At 56.3% G+C, this 18107-nt stretch overlaps 5 protein-coding genes and 1 non-coding gene across 6 annotated transcripts; 1 reads left to right on the top strand and 5 right to left on the bottom strand.

Moving 5' to 3' along the window:
• Nucleotides 1-948: 948 nt before the first annotated feature.
• CYME_CMF052C (hypothetical protein, conserved) lies at nucleotides 949-3381 on the bottom strand (the record flags this gene model as incomplete). Its single annotated transcript, XM_005535663.1, has 1 exon — nucleotides 949-3381. One exon carries the CDS (start codon nucleotides 3379-3381, stop codon nucleotides 949-951), a length of 2433 nt encoding a protein of 810 aa, XP_005535720.1.
• Nucleotides 3382-4008: 627 nt separating this feature from the next.
• Nucleotides 4009-7278, top strand: CYME_CMF053C (similar to hormone-sensitive lipase; the record flags this gene model as incomplete). Its single annotated transcript, XM_005535664.1, has 1 exon — nucleotides 4009-7278. The coding sequence occupies one exon, from the start codon at nucleotides 4009-4011 to the stop codon at nucleotides 7276-7278; it is 3270 nt and encodes a 1089-aa protein (XP_005535721.1).
• A 944-nt stretch (nucleotides 7279-8222) lies between these two features.
• CYME_CMF054R lies at nucleotides 8223-8303 on the bottom strand. The gene is given in 2 exon segments: nucleotides 8223-8281; nucleotides 8290-8303. It is a non-coding gene; the product is annotated as a tRNA-Ala (tRNA).
• A 1434-nt stretch (nucleotides 8304-9737) lies between these two features.
• CYME_CMF055C (GTP cyclohydrolase I) lies at nucleotides 9738-10592 on the bottom strand (the record flags this gene model as incomplete). Its single annotated transcript, XM_005535665.1, has 1 exon — nucleotides 9738-10592. The coding sequence occupies one exon, from the start codon at nucleotides 10590-10592 to the stop codon at nucleotides 9738-9740; it is 855 nt and encodes a 284-aa protein (XP_005535722.1).
• A 1806-nt stretch (nucleotides 10593-12398) lies between these two features.
• CYME_CMF056C (NADH dehydrogenase type II) lies at nucleotides 12399-14285 on the bottom strand (the record flags this gene model as incomplete). Its single annotated transcript, XM_005535666.1, has 1 exon — nucleotides 12399-14285. One exon carries the CDS (start codon nucleotides 14283-14285, stop codon nucleotides 12399-12401), a length of 1887 nt encoding a protein of 628 aa, XP_005535723.1.
• A 1601-nt stretch (nucleotides 14286-15886) lies between these two features.
• On the bottom strand, nucleotides 15887-17269 carry CYME_CMF057C (hypothetical protein, conserved; the record flags this gene model as incomplete). Its single annotated transcript, XM_005535667.1, has 1 exon — nucleotides 15887-17269. One exon carries the CDS (start codon nucleotides 17267-17269, stop codon nucleotides 15887-15889), a length of 1383 nt encoding a protein of 460 aa, XP_005535724.1.
• Nucleotides 17270-18107: the final 838 nt, after the last annotated feature.

Raw genomic sequence — 18107 nt, forward strand, 5'->3', positions numbered from 1 at the left:
GGCACGAACGCCTGAATGGCGTCGGTGGTTGCGCGAGCATCCATCAGACGCTGAGGATGACGGCGAGGAATCCTTACCACCGGTGGTGCGACGGCTGGAGTTTGCGGATCAGTCACCTCGGTGAAACAGGTTGACCATGCTGTGCGCACATCGCACCAAGATAACGAAGCATATGCGTATTTATGCGCAATGGGGATACGAGTTCGCAGCGCTCACGTCATATTTGCCAAAGTGTTTGCAGAGACAAGGTCATCGATAGCGAACTGGGTGCCAAATGATCACAACAGTTGACCAGCGACACTGTTTACCCAGACACGCTCACGGATAGGGAACTGGGTTCCAAATGATCGCAAAAGTTTGCCACCTGCCGGGCTGCAACAACGGTACCAATCGTCCATCTCGACTTGGGCGCTGCCTCGCGGACGCGTACTGGCCGCTGCAGGCCGGTACGTCATCGGCTGAACCCCGAACACCACGCCATCGGGCCCTGGATAACCTTTAAGCTCCGCCAAGGATACAATGGTGCAGCTTTTCTGGCTATCCTCGCGCGAAGCAGTTCCCGATCTAGCAGCGAACAAGAACGAAGCAGTTCGGGAAGGTAGCGGGCCCAACGCAGCTGCACTGCCCATGTTCAGCGACGTCCAACGCCGAGTCGCGCTAGAGTGCCCGCGCTTGCCGGAACGCTGCCTCAGTATCGAGTGCACTCGCCTGAAGGGGTACGGTCCAGCTGGTGCCATTCGCCGGGCCTTGCACTGGACGCTGGTAGAGGATTTCCGGTGTCTGCATACGCGCCAGTACGCTTGTATGAATCGATCTGGGGCGCTGGAATCATGACGCCCGCCTATACCACACTGCGGGGAGTTTCCGCTGTCGCCTACAGCAAACCCTTCAAACCGTAATCCAGACAAAAAAAGCTCGTCCGTACTGCGTCATCGCATCCAATGAACTTTAGCGCTTCTCTGGGGGTTGTATAACCTCCACTTGAACTGGCGTCACGTTCTCCTCCGTGGTATGGTTGCTCGCCTGAACACCTTGCTCGTTCGCCTCATCAACGTGAACATCCCTGTCCACAGTGTGCGCTGATGCTGCGGACGTCGAGGACGATCGCGGTACGCCAAGTGGAAACATCCGCGTCAGAGAAGTCATCGAGACGATAGAATCGATATTGGGCGCTTTGGAACGCAGCGCCTGTGACGACGACGAAGACGACAACAACAACAGATCATCGTTGTCCGCGTCGACATAGGCCTGGTATTGTACGCCGATGTGGAGGCGGCTCTCGGCAGCAACGGAGCCGCGCAACGGAACCCACATATCCCGTCTCTGACCGTCTCTGAGCGCCGACACAGCCATGCTGAAAGCGCCGATGATGCGGTGTTTCAGTCCGTATCGATCTGCGACTTCGATATGCAGACGTGCTGTATTCGGATTTCGCACGGGCAGCTCAAACAGCTGATTCCAAATTGGCTGGCCTCGCACGCTCCGCGCACTTGTGCTCTTGTCCGGCTTACTCCGCACAGTTATCCCGTCCACAGAGATATAACAGAATGGATTGCTCAGCCCGAGCGATGTTGTGCCGCTCAGATTCCGCGCGCCGTAGAGCATGACGATGAGAAGGCCGTCGTCGAGACTCGGGTCGTCAAGAATATCGGGTTCTGATTCGCCAGCGTCGGACAGGTCATCGGTGCTGAGGTCGTCACGACCAGGCGCTGCGGACTCCGAACGTCGTCGAAAGCGCGCTTTGGTCAGAGCGCCCATGCAGGGATCATTTCGCGAGCCGTCCCAGGCACCCATGCGGGCATAGCGCTGCAGTTGCTCGAGGCTGCTGAGGCGCAGGATCGGCATTCGCCGCGGCAAAACAAACAGGTCTGGAATATCGCACGTGAGCAGTTTGCGTAGAAACGGGCGTAAACCAGGGATTTCCATCACATCAACAACTTTGAAAGGTCGCAGCTGTAAATCGATGAGCGGTCGTCGCAGCAATGCCACATTGACATCGCCCAAGTAGGGTGCCTCTGGGATCATCCGGGCTCGAATCCATAGCTGCGAATCGATATCGAGGCCACTGACAACAACTGGTACTGCAAAGGAGGCCCGCTGGGTGACCCCGAAGTTCACGCGCAGATGCAGCTGGGCGTCGCCATCATAGCGAACGCCTACCAGCAGCACAAGGTCGCCATCCGAACGAGTCGGTAGCTTCTCCACCGACGGTAGCCGCAGCGCTCTCTCGTGCAGCTCGAGTCGCTCCACCGTCACCGACTGCACAAACGGCGGTCGATTGTTCTTCAGATTCGCGTCGATCAAGTCCTGCAGAATCATCTTTCCGGTGACAGATAGCTCCGTGTTGTACAGACGCCACATTTTCCGTATTGCCGCATTAATCCACTCTGCCGACTCCGCTTCCGTGGTTTCCCGCGCTGCGATCGCTTGCAGACGCTGACGCTCTCGGGCAGCACTGCTGGAGCCCAGCGTATTCATGGAAGCCGAGTCCTCAGGTATCGCTCCTCGGCCGCCGTCTGCAGAGGTCGCTGCATCGACTTGAAGCTCTGCCGTCTTCTTTGCGCGCCGTTGTCTAGCCTGACCCGGCACGTAGAACACCGATACCACAATGGCTACGATGAACGCAAGCAAGTCGCATACGAATTGTCCGAGGCGAACGACCAAATACGTCAGTATCCACATGCCCAGGAGGACATAGAGTCCGTCGGGGTAGAGCGGCGGACGGTTTGCGGCAGCCGGGTCCACAGGTTGACGACGTCGCGCATCGGCAAAGCGCTTCGAGACTTCGTCTGTGAAGCTCCGGATCTGTATCAGCGTCTGCGTCCACCAGGTTTTGATCCGCGACTCCGTCTGCGAAAACATTAAGCTTGGATTGAAAAAGCCGGTGCGGGACGCTTTTCGAAACGTTCGTTTCCCGTCCAAGAAACAGACAACGATGCTCTTGTGCGAACTGCGCTGCGGACGGGTCCATGTTGCCCGAGTTCGCTGCCCTGTCGCGTCCGCTACCACGCTCGGGAGACGCGTGCACTGTTCAGATTGACGCGGCACAGAAACCGTCCGTTTCATGCCTTGACAGGTCGAGAAACTGTGACGGCGAAAGTGTTGTTGTCTGTGCTGCAGCTCTTGATGAGGTAACAGAGCGTCTAGCGGAAGCGCACCGCGCAGCCACGTGAACGGCCCTCGCCTGCGAGACTGGGGTCGACGTTTCCCGTGCACAGAAAACTGAGGTTTTCGCGTTCCCCTACCACGCGAAACCGCTTCATACATTGGCCCCAAACCTGTGCAAAAGCAAACCGACACCTGAGAATGGGAATGGCGCTCCATTGGCGCGTTTGTACCCACCTGCACACTGCCGACTGCGCACGGAACTTGACGTTCCATTTCCTGTACCAGTACCACCAGCACCAGCGCCACTACCACCGCCAATGTAGCCACCGGGTTTCACGTCACCAGCTCTATACTTAGCACGAACGCTCCAGTTATAATCTAGCGTCCAACTAGAGATGCAAGTTGTTCATTCGCGTTCCGCTTGGAGCGTGAAGCCAGTCCCCGCCAACAGAATATTGTAGGTGCGACGACAGCGCGCGTTGAACGCCTTCCAGTCTTTCCTGTGGCGATGATTGAAGGCGATGATGGCGATGATGGCGATGATTGAAGGCGATGAAGGCGATGATGGCGATGATTGAAGGCGATGATGGCGATGATGGCGATGATGGCGATGATGGCGATGATTGAAGGCGATGATGGCGATGATGGCGATGATGGCGAAGGCGATGAAGGCGATGAAGGCGATGATGGCGATGATGGCGATGATGGCGATGATGGCGATGATGGATGGCGATGAGCGCCAACGCCGCCCGCCGTGCCGTCTAAACGGAAGCAATTACCCTAAAAGCGCTTACCGGATAGCATCAAAGCCATTCGTTCTGTGAAGCATACGGTGCTTAGACGTACGTGAGCAGCGTCGCTCTAGCTGTTTATGGGCGTGTGGGTGCTCACTAGTGACCCATGGCGAACAGGGAGAGCAGTGATGGACCTTTTGTAGCATATACGTTGGCGTTGACGCAGAGTGTGCGTTCTAGTTTGGTGCTCGTGCGTGACGCCGCAGCGGAGCTCGCCGTACGCATCGGTTGCCTCTTGTGTGAACCCAGTGACGGTGCCAGTGGAAACGCTAACTCGGGCCTCAGTCCGCTGAAGAAGCATTCGCGCAACTATGCGACGGCTCAGCGGGTACAGCGTGAGGCGGAGTCGCTGAAGCTGACCTGCGACGCTATTTTCCCCGAGGTGGAGCAGCTGTTGGCTGTTGTGGCGGGGGAACCATCTTTGTCGCTTTCTGACGCAGCTTTGAGCGTGGATGCGAAGGACTTTGCGAACTGCTCGGTGCTGCACGCCACAGGGAACGTCGAAGCTGCTGGATGCGGATGTTGCGGGGCACGGCGCCGTTCCCCGCTTGTGGGACGTGGCTGGGGCGGTGCCTATGGTTGCCCCGGCAACGGCTACGAGTCACTGCTGTGCATCCTCTGGCGTTTGCTGCAGCGTCTTGAGGTCGAGACAGCACTCACCAACCAGGAAGCGGCAGAGCGTCGTGCGCGTCAGCGTTCGTTGCGACGTTCGCCGCGGCTGGTGGCGAACAGCGGCTACGGGCTCTCGGGCGGTGCTGATGAGCGTCCGAGCCAAGCGACAGCGCCCAGCGTGAACTGGCGAGAGCTAGAAAGGCGCTGGCTTGCACCGCATTCGAGTGCTAACCAGCTGACGCCGTTGGGTCGCCTAACTGGTCATCATTTGCAACTGAAGCAGTTCTATGCGATGATCCACCTAGCCTGTCGTTGTGTGCGACAGAGCGATGTTGGGCGAACGCTATTCGTCCCGATGAGTGCCGAGTTCGATCATCGGGTTTGGGCGCCCGTTGTGAAGCTGGACAGTTTTCAGGGAGTTCATTTCGGTTTTCAGTACAGTCGTGAAATGCGGACGGTGCTGCGTATTGTGCAAGTTATTCGCAGTGCAGTGCGACGTGCAGTAGCCAGCGAATACTTTCGAAGAAGCGCTTTCGCTCGCAAACTAGCATTCTTTTCGTGGGGATGGTTCTATATTCATATGGCGCTGCTGGAGAACTATGGGTACAGCACGAGCATGGCCCAACAGATTGTAGAGAAGCTGGCAAGCGCGTTCGGAGCGAGCCTGTCGACAGTGGAGCGACCAGCAGGTCGTCGCGAGGCTGCAGATACCCCTGAAGTGGCAGCGCGCTCACCTGTCGTGAGCCTTGACGAGGCACGCATGTTCTTCAATCTTTCAGAGGATCCTTTGTTCTTGGGATTCGCACTTATTCGGGACAAAGACGTTGCGCTCGACCAGTTCTTCGAAATCGACGATGCAGCGGATGCATTGAAGCGCGCGCCACACAAGAACGCGCAGCACCGAGTGCAGCGGAGCGTCGACCACTCGACCTCATTGTCGCGCGGAGATGCGGAAATGTCGCCAGAAGCAGCTGCAAGTGGTACGCGATTAAAACTGCCCGCTGCGCTGCATGGACCGTTGAAAGCACGCCTTCTATCGTCGGTTGTCCGTTGCGTGCAGATCAAGTCGCAACGAACGACGGCGCCGAATACCGCGGAGCATAGCGCCTCTGGTACCGCGACATGTGCAAGCGCTGCCGAAAGCTTTTCCCCAGCACCGATGACGGATTGCTGGCAACGTCCACACGAAATGGACGAAACGATTGACGCTTCCGCGGATGCGACTGCAGCCGCGATGAGCCCAGATCGCTTCTGCCAGCACGCCGATGATCCATGGAGAGCATCGAACCTAACTGTAAGCGCAACCGAACCGGTTGCTGCAACTGATGCGTCACCACGTCGCGCTGGTGCGGCGGCAACTGGACCAGATAGCGAGTCAGGTTCGTCGGTTTGGGCAGCAGATAGCGCAGCTTTGCAGCGGGATACCGCTGACGCCGATGGAGCTCTCGGAAATGCAGCAGCAGCAGCAGCAGCAGCAGCAGCAGCAGCAGCAGCAGCATCCAATGGAATCGACCGCAGCCCGCGGGCGCTTTCCACCACGCCTGCCGAGGCGGACGCTGGGGATCCTCCACAGTCTAGCTCGCGAGCGGCACGCAGCCTCCGACGTGAGCGCTCGGGTTCACTCTTGGCATCCGCGATAAGCTCATCCATGCGAAGCATAGGCGCTCGGATCGATTCGCTATTGCGGCATCAAGCCGACGAGGGGCTAGCGCGCTCCCTCATTGTCTTCTTCCATGGTGGCGGCTTTATTGGCCAGAGTTCGCTGACCCACACCAGCCTCCTGAAACAGATCGCTCATGACATTCCAGATGCAATGGTCGTATCCATGGACTATAGATTAGCGCCAGAATATCCCTACCCCACAGCGGTGAACGAGTGCTTCCATTTCTATATCTGGGCTCTCGAGAACGCACATCTTTTGGGTACGCACGCTGAACGGATCGTTGTTGCAGGCGACAGCGCTGGCGGGAATCTGGCGGTGGTGCTCACCATTCTGCTTATCCAGCACGGTCTGCGACTACCTGATGGACTGGTGCTGGCATACCCGGCGTTGAATTTGACATTGCAGTGGTCACCGTCGCGACTTTTGTCGGCTTTCGATCCACTGCTCTCGATCGATCTGTTGGAGTTAATTCTCCAGTCGTATGTGCCGGCCGATGTGGATGCGAGTAGGGATCCGTATCTGAGCCCATGCATCGCAGCTTCAGATACGCTGCTGGAGGCGTTCCCACCCGTCTACATGGTCTGCGGTGCATACGATCCACTGCTGGATGATACGGTCGAGTTTGCGCATCGGCTGCGGCTCGTGAAGCGCGACACCCATTGCGATCGAGATGCCGTTCGGTTGCGAGTCTACGAGGGCATGCCGCACGGTTTTCTCAGTATGAGCAGCGCAATCCATGAGGCATCTGCTGCCGTTAGCCAAGTGACCCTGTGGATGAGCGAACTACTGCAGGTGTCGTGGGCCGGTGACCACGAGCGAAGCTGCCGCTCGGCACCGTCGTCACCGCGACTGCCGCTGCCAGCGCCGTCTGGCGCAGACGCGAGCCTATCCACATCGACGGATTCGCTGCAGCACACCGAACGCTCCGGAGTCGATCTGCAGGCCTCGATGGACACCACGAAAGCCGCTGCTGCTCCTGCTACTACTGCCGCCGCACTCCGTCAAGCTATGCGTGAACTCAGCGTGGCATTTTCCGTATCTGAATCAAGTGACAGCGACTCGGATGAGGATCGTGCGGAACAAACACCGCGTTTCGCCTGAGCTCGCATCGACGCCAACGCACCGGGAGCAGCGTGCATGTAAGGATGAATGCTTTTATCCCTAATTGTCTTTGTGTATTTGTGCGCGCGCGTGTGTGTCTATTTGTGTGGAGAGATGTCCGTATGGCTCGTTGCGTACGACAGTACGGATTCGTTTGCATGGAAGCAGCCAGGCACTCGCGAGACTGCGAGCAACGACGAACATGCATCGACGCGTCGCGTTGCGGTATCTGCAGACGACGGCTTGTTCTGAAACCGGGACGCTTCGCTTTCGCTGGGTTAGCCTCCATAATTCTTAACGTATACGTCCGTAAATCGACATGCTCGACTCGTCGCTGACGCAGAGCGATGAATCGGCAGCGGCAGGCTCGGTGCGGCGTTGTACGCAGCGTACACGCGGTGATCAACGAGGCACCGTGTGGCGACCTGACAACCTGGAGAGGATTCGGTGAACCTACAATAAATCTTACCTGTTTCCCGCGATACCCGCGTCCTGGGGACTACTACGGAAGCGGCGCATGTGCGTCACGCCTCGATCCGAACCTCGTTAAGCGAATGCAAAATGGCGCCAGGTCCGTATGGTATCCAGTGCGTCAATGGATTGATCAAGCGTCTGGGGCATGCTCGACTAGGGTGGATCGAGCGCGGGTATGTTTGACGTAGAGCCTGCTTCCCGGGCCCAGGTCCCGGGAGTGCCTGCGAACATCTGAGAGACTGCTGGTTCGATGCAGCGCACCTACACGGTGACAAGCAACCGGAGCGCGTCGCAAAACCTCCGACGCTGCTGGCAACGTCCTTGCGAGACAGACTCGTCGATTGCGTCGTCCGCGGCTCGAGCGGTCACCGTTGATGGGATTTCCATACGTGCCGGCGAGCTTTAGGCGCTGCCTTTCTCCACAGTTCTATATGCTATTCGATTTTACTGCAACGGGCCCCAAAAATCGTATCGAACCCGCGTCCTCCCGCTTGCAAAGCGGGCGCTATAACCCCTAAGCCACGCCCCCGTGAAATGTGGAGGCGGCGGGAAATTCTCGAATGATCGGAAGTAAGAGTGGAAAATTTATATATAAAGGGTTGCGCAGGTTGTCCACGGACGAGCGTCCCGTGTCCGTCCAACATTCGATTTTTTTCCGGTGAGTCTTCGATCCTTTTTCCCAGGATCCATTCACTTGCGTCCAGCCTGCAAACGTCCGCGCAATGTTTCAAAGTCTCAGCACCTTATATGTGCCCGATAGCCGCTGGTGATCGGCTTGCAGCTTGCCGATAAAGGCGCTCGCCGAGGCTGGAGCCGCTCGCTGACGCAGCGTTCGCGCGGTGCTTTCGACGACTCAGCTCTGGGCGAGGGCGCTCCCGTGTCTTTGTAGGCTGTGCATAGCATCGCTGCCGAGTGGTCGCGTGATATTGCGGCTTGGTGTTCCTTGCCGAGTGTACGGCTTCACCGTGCGCACCGCTGCATACCCGCAGTCCTTGGGGCGTGACGATTACTTGACTCTGGGCAGGGCGCGCTGCTGATCAGTCCAGAACGCTTCTTCGGCGCATCAACTGATTCTCACGTGCGCCAAAAGTTCCGGAAAGCGAGGTCACGTGCGAAGCTGTACCGCTCCGCTGCACCGACTGCGTCACAACAGGTACCTTCTCTAGCCAAATGGACTTGAATCCTCTGCCTACAGTCAGGAGCGGATGTCGTCTACGATAGGATTCGCTCTGGATCGACTTTACGCAACTTAGGTGCGCGATATGGTGTTCACTCTGCGGTTTCGCTGCGAAGCATGAGCGATGATGAATGTGCAGTTCTCCGCGCTGCTCCATCGCGTGGCGTACACGCGCCCTCCGAGCAGCGCTCAATCACGGTCAAAGACAAGAGTTGCATCAACACGCTGCGAACGTGCGTCGCTCGCCTCCCGAACACCCGGAGGCTCGCACTGCAGTACATCGTGGTGCAACGGGCTAAGATCAACGTCAAAAGGTCCGTTGCGACCTTCATTGCCGTCGCGAAACGACGGGATTATCTGACAGGGCATTTGCGGCAGACGAAAACAAACGTCACGCATATATTCTGTGAACAATGAGCACCATAACAACCTCCGCGCTCATTCGGACTGGTATGCGTGCTGCGAGCATTCAGCCGGTGACAGCCTCAGCGGAGGCTGGTCGTCCCTCGAAAGACGCTGTCTTCGTGGTATCGCGGGATGAACATATTCGACCGATTCGTCCGCCGCATACATCCTTCAGAGATGTCGTCCAGCTACTCTGTCGTAGCAGGGCGCCCCATGCACCTGGGGCACACCAGTAGTGAAATCGATGCCCCAGAGGCCGCTCTGCATGCAACCAGTCCTTGCCCAGGACGCAGCACGCGGGTTGCAGGGAGCAGTGATAGGCCCCAGGTGCAGGTCGATACCCTGCCTTGCCTGGTATCTACAGCGCTGGCGCATCAGAAAGTTAGCAGGTACGCGCGATCTATTACCGTTTCACGAGGTCGAGAAACTGTTCCTGAAGGCTGCGGTCGGTGGCAAAGACGCCCCGTGTTGTGATCGTGGTCGTTCTTGCATCCGTTTTTCGAATGCCACGCATCGACATACATAAATGAGTCGCCTCGATGTAGACTGCAACACCGCGTGGCTGTAGGTATTCCTCAATGCAATCCGCTATCTGTCGAGTGAGACGCTCCTGCACCTGCAAACGACGCGCATACATTTCCGCGACTCTGGCGAGCTTGCTCAGACCCAGAATTCGTCCCTGTGGAATGTATGCTATGTGACATTTTCCAAAAAAAGGCACCATGTGATGCTCACACAGCGACCAAATATCAATATCACGCTCTAGAATCATATCAGAGTAGGTTTCCGAGAAAACAGCATCGCTCAGCGTCTCCTCTGGCGAGAGCGCATACCCGCTGGTGAACTCTAACAGCGCACGCGCGTACCGCTCGGGTGTGTCGCGCAAGTTCGAGCGCACAGGGTCTACGCCCAGCTCTTGCATAATTACAGTCACTGCTTCGGCAATGCGTTGGCATCGCGCCTCGTCGCTCCCGTGATTCGCACTGGTGACATACGATCCGGAACCTCCTAGTTTCCGAGCTCGAACGTTCTCTGTGGCATTCTCTGGGGCTACGTCTGGTCCGTTTTCTACGGCACTGCCTGAATCGCGCGACCGCGGAAAAACACCTGCTGGCTTCATGGAGGCGTGCTCGTCACCATTCACTGCGTCTGCCGGGGCCGACGCCTGCGGAACCCGCCGCCAATCCACGGAAGCGCTCGCTACACGTTGCACCACCGACAAGTCGCAGTTTTCCTTGGGTGACTGGCAGCTAGGCATTCCCGTCAGGTCACCCAAAATTGGGTATTTCAAACCACCAAGTCTGAGTTGCGCGAAAAGAAACGACGATTCTCAATGATGGCGTTATCCGGGCGTCGCAGGCGATTCATCAGGAAACTGCACTGGTTGCGGGCGACGAGGCGGCGGCGCCACAGACCGAGGTGCGATGAAAATGGAACACTGACCTGTTCGCTTTGTTCTTGTGTTGCGCTTTTTCCCCGAACCTTTTTTATGAAGGTATACAAAGGCCACGTTGTAAGTAGAGCGATACGGGCTTACGGATTCATACATTGTTTTGGGATTCTCGGTCGCCAGTTTGTACCGGCTGCTTTGACGATTTACTGTTGGAGTTCGTTACGTCATTGTTATCAGGATGATTCGTGATGCCCTTGAACACGGGTTCGTACCATACCCGATACCATTATCGAAGACCCGGATCGCAGACACTACGCTTCTCGTTTTCTTTCAGGATGCTTGCTCGTATCTGGCATTTATGAAGCGTTCTATTTTTCCCATTTCATTGCATCGAATGGGCACAGCATTTTTCTTCGCTGGATTGACCAGGTAGATGAACCCGACGTCGTCCGTTGACAAGTTGCTCACGAGCTCATGCCGAATGTTCACTGAACTTGTGATAACGAACAATCGATTCGCTGCGAAATACAATTCTTCTTGGCATTGTTTCTATCAACGAAACGGGATTCGATACCAGCATGATACTTGTCACGGAATGTGCTTCCAGAGGCTTCCTCTCCGCTCTATCTGCATAAAAACGTGCTTTGGACTCGGAATTCTGTTATTGCAGCGATCGCTGCGAGAAGCGGTAGTGTCAACGCTCTGCACGAACGGGAGCATCGACGGATCGAAATCTCTCGACTTGTTCTCCAGTCGGGATTCTAATTCCGATACATGTTTCATCACTGGACGACATTATGCTCCTCATATCCTCCGTTGAATGGGATGGCGTGCACCTGCGAGCACCGCGGATGACCTGCTTGTCGAAGGGATCAATAAGATGCAGCTGGTGATCAGAGGATGCTGCATCGGGCAGCGGACACGGTATAGGGCATCGAGATTGGCCTTCTGGATCGATCACGAGCGTAGACCTGGCGATAAAGTGGGCCATCACGCGCCACAGGGAGGCGCTCCAAGGAAAAAGTAAGGTTTTTAGAGGAGATCACCTAATAAAAATCCAGTGTCACCGCTGCAATGGGCGCACCGAATCTGTATGCAAACCATGAAATAAGAATTGCGATTGAAGCGTAGATCGCAATTTCTGTCTGCACATGAGACATGTCGACAGCTGCCAGAAGCGGCGATATCGGGACCTGCACGCTGCCGGGAACATTGCCCGCCAGCTGGGAACGGAACAGATGGGGAACGAGGGACAGGCACACTTAAAAGCCGGAGATATGATGGATAACGAGGATGCTGTCGCAGGTAGACGCCTTAAAAGCTGATAGTGATGACAGCGGGAACGAAGTCAAACTTTAGCATGGACGTTCGTGCACGAAGACCCGTTCCTTTCTATTCTGACATGGGCTTCGTACAGGCATTCTACGCACATCCATTCGCAAAAACGCCTTGCATTTCTGGAATAGCTCACCGATATGTCTCAACAGCTGTGAAGCTTGGGAGCAGCCCAACACTAGGATACGCTGTGCATTCGCTCTGACCTCTTACCGAAAAGATACCACTTTCAAGTACCCCCATTCATACACGCTTTAAGAACTGCGCAAAGGAACCGACCAGTGCATGCCGCACTCAACCGGAGCACTCGGGCGCCGCTCGTAAAGTTGCAGCGTTTCAAAACTGACTGATATCTCGCCCGAAAATAGCCGCTTTGATCCAGTCAAACGTAATCAAGATCCGATTGCGCATACTGACCTGCTTCACTGCATAGACAGAGCGCCATATCAGATAGGTCAGCGTTCCGCTCAGTTTCACCGAGGTGTCGCCCATTTCTATCTGGGCCATTGCACGCTCGCGACCGATGTAGGCAAGAAGACCGAACGAAAGGAACTGGAACGGCTTCGCAAAGCGAGCCCGATCGATCCAGGTGCGCGTGTACTCGGTGCGTTCCGGGATGTCGCAATCAAGACAATACTCGCGGTTCAAGAGACGGGCGAGATACGCGCCCTGCTGGCCGGCGACCTGGGCAGTTGCAGGCAAGGGTTCGTGCAGGTTCGTTGCACAGTCGCCGGCGGCGAACACGCCTTCGGCACCAATCACGCGGAGCCAATCATCGACAACAAGTTGGCGCTTCTTAAAGGTCGTCTGGGCGGGAATCGACTCGATGAGATCCGTCACGAGTTTCTGAGGACCGACCCCCGCGGCCCACACACACATGCCATAGGGTATCACTGCACCATCCTGCAGATAAATCTCGGTCTCGGTGATGCGAACGACTCGACTGCCAGTCCGAACGTTGATCTCCGCGTCGCGCAGGTTCTGCAAAGCCCGATCTTGCAGGGACTTGTCGAACTGTGTCAAGATACTTTGCCCGGATTGCAACAAAGTGACCTGTACATATTTCAGCAGCTTCTTGTAATACTTCACAGCATCCTCTACGAGAAAATCATGCAGTTCACCAGCGAATTCGACGCCGGTTGGACCACCGCCAACCACTACGAAGTGCAGTAAGCGACTGCGCTCCTCGTCGGAGGTCTCGGGTAGATTCGCCTCTTCGAAGATGCGCACGACCTCAGACCGGATTTTCCGCGCGTCTGGGATTTCTTTCAAAAAGAAACAGTTCTCCTTGGCACCCGGGGTGTTAAACGTGTTCACCGCGGAACCTACGCCGACCACGCAGTAGGTGTACGGCACTTCGAACTCGCGTATGCCGATGATTTCATCAGTATTGCTTTTCGTCGAAAATCGCGGTTGCAATGCGTGGACATCTTGGCTTGTTTCCGCCAGAGACGGTGCACCGACGTCGCTTTCAGAGCCCACGGAGAGCGCGCCCCGACGCCGGACTTTGGCCCGACATTTCACCACCCGCCTTTGGATATCGACCCCGACCGCCTCTGCTTCATAGTAGATGATGAAAGGATTCGCCCGGAGTATCGGTTCGCAGCACGAACGAAACTCCACAATGCCCAGTGCTGACGACGGCAGCATAGGTTGGAAGAGGAAGTAGTTCCGGGGCGAGATGACGATTACCTCGTACTTATCGATGTCGATGATTTTCACCATCGCGTGACCAACCCAGCCGGTTCCCAAGATCACCAAGCGCGGCTTGGGCCGACCGCTCGAACTCAGAAACTCACCCTGCCAGAAAAACTGACGCCTAAGATGCAGCAGAGCGTCCTCAAAGGTATCGAGGGTGCGGTCCCAGACCAGACCAAGGTAGGTGCGCCGGCGCCCTCGCGTCTCGACCGGAGGCGGGGGAGATGGCGGCGCGGGACTCTCTTTTCCATCACCAGGTTTAAGAGGTTGTGTATCCGGCTGCACTGCTGGCTTCTCGTCGGTTTTCACCAAACGTTCGCCTTCACACAGACGTAGCCCGCGGAGCTTGTGCGTGCGCTGCACCACGCGAGCGCTCCTCTGGGGCCGGAAGTTAGGCGTGTTTGGTTTTCTCGAAACAAGCGGTACCTGTCTCTGTCGACCAAGTGCATGAACGGAACTGACAAAACCCGTAATCAGGTATCCCTCATCCATATCTGAACACGATGCGCCATACAACAACGGCATGCAAACTGCAAGCTGCAACAACAACAGACGCGCGCTTGTGCATGCACGATGCCCGCATCGCGATCGCGTCATCCATCGATCGATCGATCGATGGATGCACGGATCGCACTGGGCGCGGCGGCGCTTTGGTGTCGATGCGAGGCCTTCGGCGGCGCTACGCTCTATATGCCGAATCGACGCTCTGGATCTGGAGAGCATCCACGGTCTGCGAATGCGACGCCCCGCGGATGCATGAACGATATCCTGGTCGCTGGGGGAGCGATCTTTGCTGCTTTTGTTTTTCTGGAGAAACCGTGCGATATCGTTGCGGAATGTGTTGATCTCAGTCATTGGATTGACTTCAAAAGAACAGCGACGAGGTTTACACATTGGTTACTGGTTACGTATGCGGACGGCGGTGAGACCAGCTTGATTCGTTGGTTGACACAGTTTCAGGAAGAGAGAGTGCTCTGGGTATCCCGTCTGGACAGGTGCCAGAGGCATCGCATGCCGAATCACAAGCATATATGAGGCCATCTGTCGTCGTCAACCGTGACCTCTGTGTAAAGACAATGTCATGGTGTGTGTAAGATGCTTCCGGATGGCGCACATCCGACAACTGGGACCTCAGTTCTGGTACGAGGTACGCTGACGGGCTCGGATGCACATCCCAGCGAGGCGCTATTGCGAACGCGCAGGTTTCCTGGGAAACAAAACAGCGCGTCGGCGGGATCGGCTGTGCAGTCTCTGGCAGGCTGTCCGCCGAGCGCTGTTCGCGATCGTGCCTTGCTGCATGCATTCCGAGCGTGCGAGACGAAGCGCTTCTTGAACGTTTCCTCTTCGTCAAGCGGGGTGGCGTTTTACGATACGCACTTCGAGCGCGGCAAATGAAACGCTTCTGGAACGTTTCCCATTTGCTCGATGAATATCCGCTGGTCTTTCTTGTGGCACTCTCGATATCGCAGCGGCTACGACAGCTCGTGATACCAGAGCGTGCACGCTCTGGAGCTCTTTCGTCTTGTACTTGACTTCATATCACCGCGAATCCTCTGCACACGCATCCAGCGATAACGCGCACACACACAAACAGACATGAAAATTTTTGAATGTAACAGCGATCGACGATCTCCGGGACAACTAGGAACCGCCAGTGATCAAGAAAAAGGCAACGTTGTAGCATCGTATTCCGAAATCCAAGCGTCAAGAACGAAAAAAAGAATCAACGATGTCTTGGCTCTGTGAAGCTACGCGAGCGCGAAATGCATCAACGACACTCTGGCGCTTTCGATGTGTAAACACAAGCGCATCGAAGCCGCAACCAACGCGGTATCGCGCAGCCAGATGCCGCCTCAACAATGCATATACGCTCTATCATGAACGTATTTCTTTTCGCACTTTGTACGCAGCGCGCTGTTTTCGACGGTCTTGTCAGCGTCAGGGCCCCGAAAACTTTCCAGTAAGCGCAATGGTGCTCGAGTCAGATCCGCTGAGGAACGATAGTTCGCACGCATATGTATGGTGTTGGCGAATACCCCTTACGCACGTCGTGCATGCACTGCCAAGACCCCGTTGCTTCGACTACAATACCGGTACTGGTGCGCTCCCCGAGCGTTCGCGACGTGTTACCAGCGGCGCTCGTATTCGAACTGCGGTGCGGGTTCCTCCTGATCCGCGAAAAGTCGCCTGACGTTCATCACCCGCAGATCGTCAAAGTCTTCAACGGTCAAGTCGGCCAATCGTAGGTCAAATGCGGGAAAGAGGCCAACCAAGCCGATAGCTTTGCTGAACACCTCGTGTGCAGCTAGGATACCCTTCGGCGTATCTTCGTACACAACACATTTCTGAGGCGCTCGCTGCATCTTCACACACGCGACAAGAAGGAATTGGATTGCGGTCTCCACTTCGGATTCGGCGGTGATTCGCTCCTTGAAAAAGTCGGCGACACCCATGTCGGTCAGCGCCTTTTCGACGCTTACGCGATCCAACCGACTGTAAACCGCACACGGCATGTCGTACCTTTGGAGCAACTCGAGCCATCGCAAAAGTCCTCGCGTCGGTCGATGCTGCTCAGCTAGAAAGCGCTCCCTGTAGATTTCCTGCTGTCGATAAACGATGCTAAGTACCTCGCGCCAGCTGTCGGTCCATCGCAGAACTCCTTGCACAATCCGCTCCGGGCGAAGATGGTAGGTTTGCTGCACAATATCCTCATCAGGTGGCTCTTTGTCGAGCTCCTCCGCCAGCTGTTTCCATGACGCATACTCAATTGCATGCGCATTCGCACTGAGAACGCCCTCTAATTTGAAAATGTTCGCAAATGCTTCCTCGGGTTGAAGTATAACTCGCAGCCGTTGCCAGTAGTCAGGTCGGAATCGTTCATTAAGGTCATAGGCATCGAAAAAAACTTCCTCACTACCACGCATAGCGCTCAGCGACTTGCGCTGTGCTTGTGACTTCCAGGTCTCGTAGCGCTCGGTGATATCGGCGAGTAGCTCCTGCTCGGCATCGAGCTCCTCGTCGTCGTCGTCGTCAACCTCGTCGACTTCCAGGTCGGCATCGTCACCGTCCGCCTCGTCTGCGCTGTCTCTGTTGCGGAACCGACGCTCTCTCGCTCTCGGCGACGACGACGACGACGACGACGAACCTGAGTCGGAAGCGCGCCGTCGAGGCATCGTCTTCGCCTCAGAGGCGTCCGGATCGTTCTCGGGGGCTGGCGTCGCTGCTCGGAGCTGCAGCGGCGCCAGTGGCGAGGCACTGACCCGTAAGCGTCTTGCGCTTCGCGTTGAGAGCTTATGGAAACCCAAGTGGCACCGGTGGCTGCCCCAGCGAGCCTCTGGTGCCAGTTGTTGACGCGGTGCGCTCGCAACCCCGAGCCGCCTCGACTGCAACTGCAAAGTCCTGCACCGGCGAGCGCTCGCTGTGACCTGCTCCCGCGTCGCTACCGAACACGCCCAGGTGTGGAAGACGAATGCCTGTCCGCTTCGTTCTCTTTGTTTCGTGTCAAGCATTTTCCGCTAAGCTGCAACTTGAACGCTCAGTAAGCACCGAAGCAACGTGATTGGTATCAGGAGGCGATCGGTTGAGATTCGAATCGAAGCCGTCCGTTGACGAGAGCGTCGCAGCGCTGTAGCACAGCAATTTTTTTCGATGTCATATCGTTTACATAGACCATGGATCCCAGATTGCGAGGTGGATAATGGTAATTGCAAAAGCGTCCATCACGCTGCTACAGCCTACCTCCAAGTTCCATTAAATATACTTCCGTTGGGATAAACTGGTCGCTTTGTACGTTGTATCGCACACCTAATGCCTGCCCTCAGCGTCCGCAGTAGCGCCTGTACCTTTGGTACAGGTGCATCACGAAGACAGGACGGCTTTTCTATACCGCAAAGAACATTGGCTCGAGGCGTGGTGCACCCGATGTAGAGTCGGGTCTCGTCGTCAGTTTGTGCTTGGACAGTCTGCGGATGCAGGCTTGCCTTCGCTGCACGACACGCTGGAGAAACTTGGCTGTTTGGATGAATCCTGGGAGCGGCCTCCCTCCTTCGTGATCATGCATGGAATGCGTTGTTGTCGGTTGGCAATGCGGGTTTGTGCTTGACACCCACCACAGTGGGTAACTGCAGAGAGCGCGCTGAACCCGTGTGCGTATCCGATTCTCTGGAGCTTCCGCCCAGAAAGTAGAAAGGCAGCAGATGCTACAGTTAGCGTACGCGAGTGTGCGGATTCGTTCGGCGGTGGGTCAGTTACTCAGTTCCCGATAAGTCAGGATAGTGCAGCATGCACTCGGGTTGCTGCCTCGAAAGCTCCACATCATTGACGCCCCACGCATCGACTTGTGGAGGA

The sequence above is a fragment of the Cyanidioschyzon merolae genome, chromosome 6 (assembly GCF_000091205.1).
Source record: "Cyanidioschyzon merolae strain 10D DNA, chromosome 6, complete genome".
Taxonomy (NCBI): Eukaryota; Rhodophyta; class Bangiophyceae; order Cyanidiales; family Cyanidiaceae; genus Cyanidioschyzon; species Cyanidioschyzon merolae.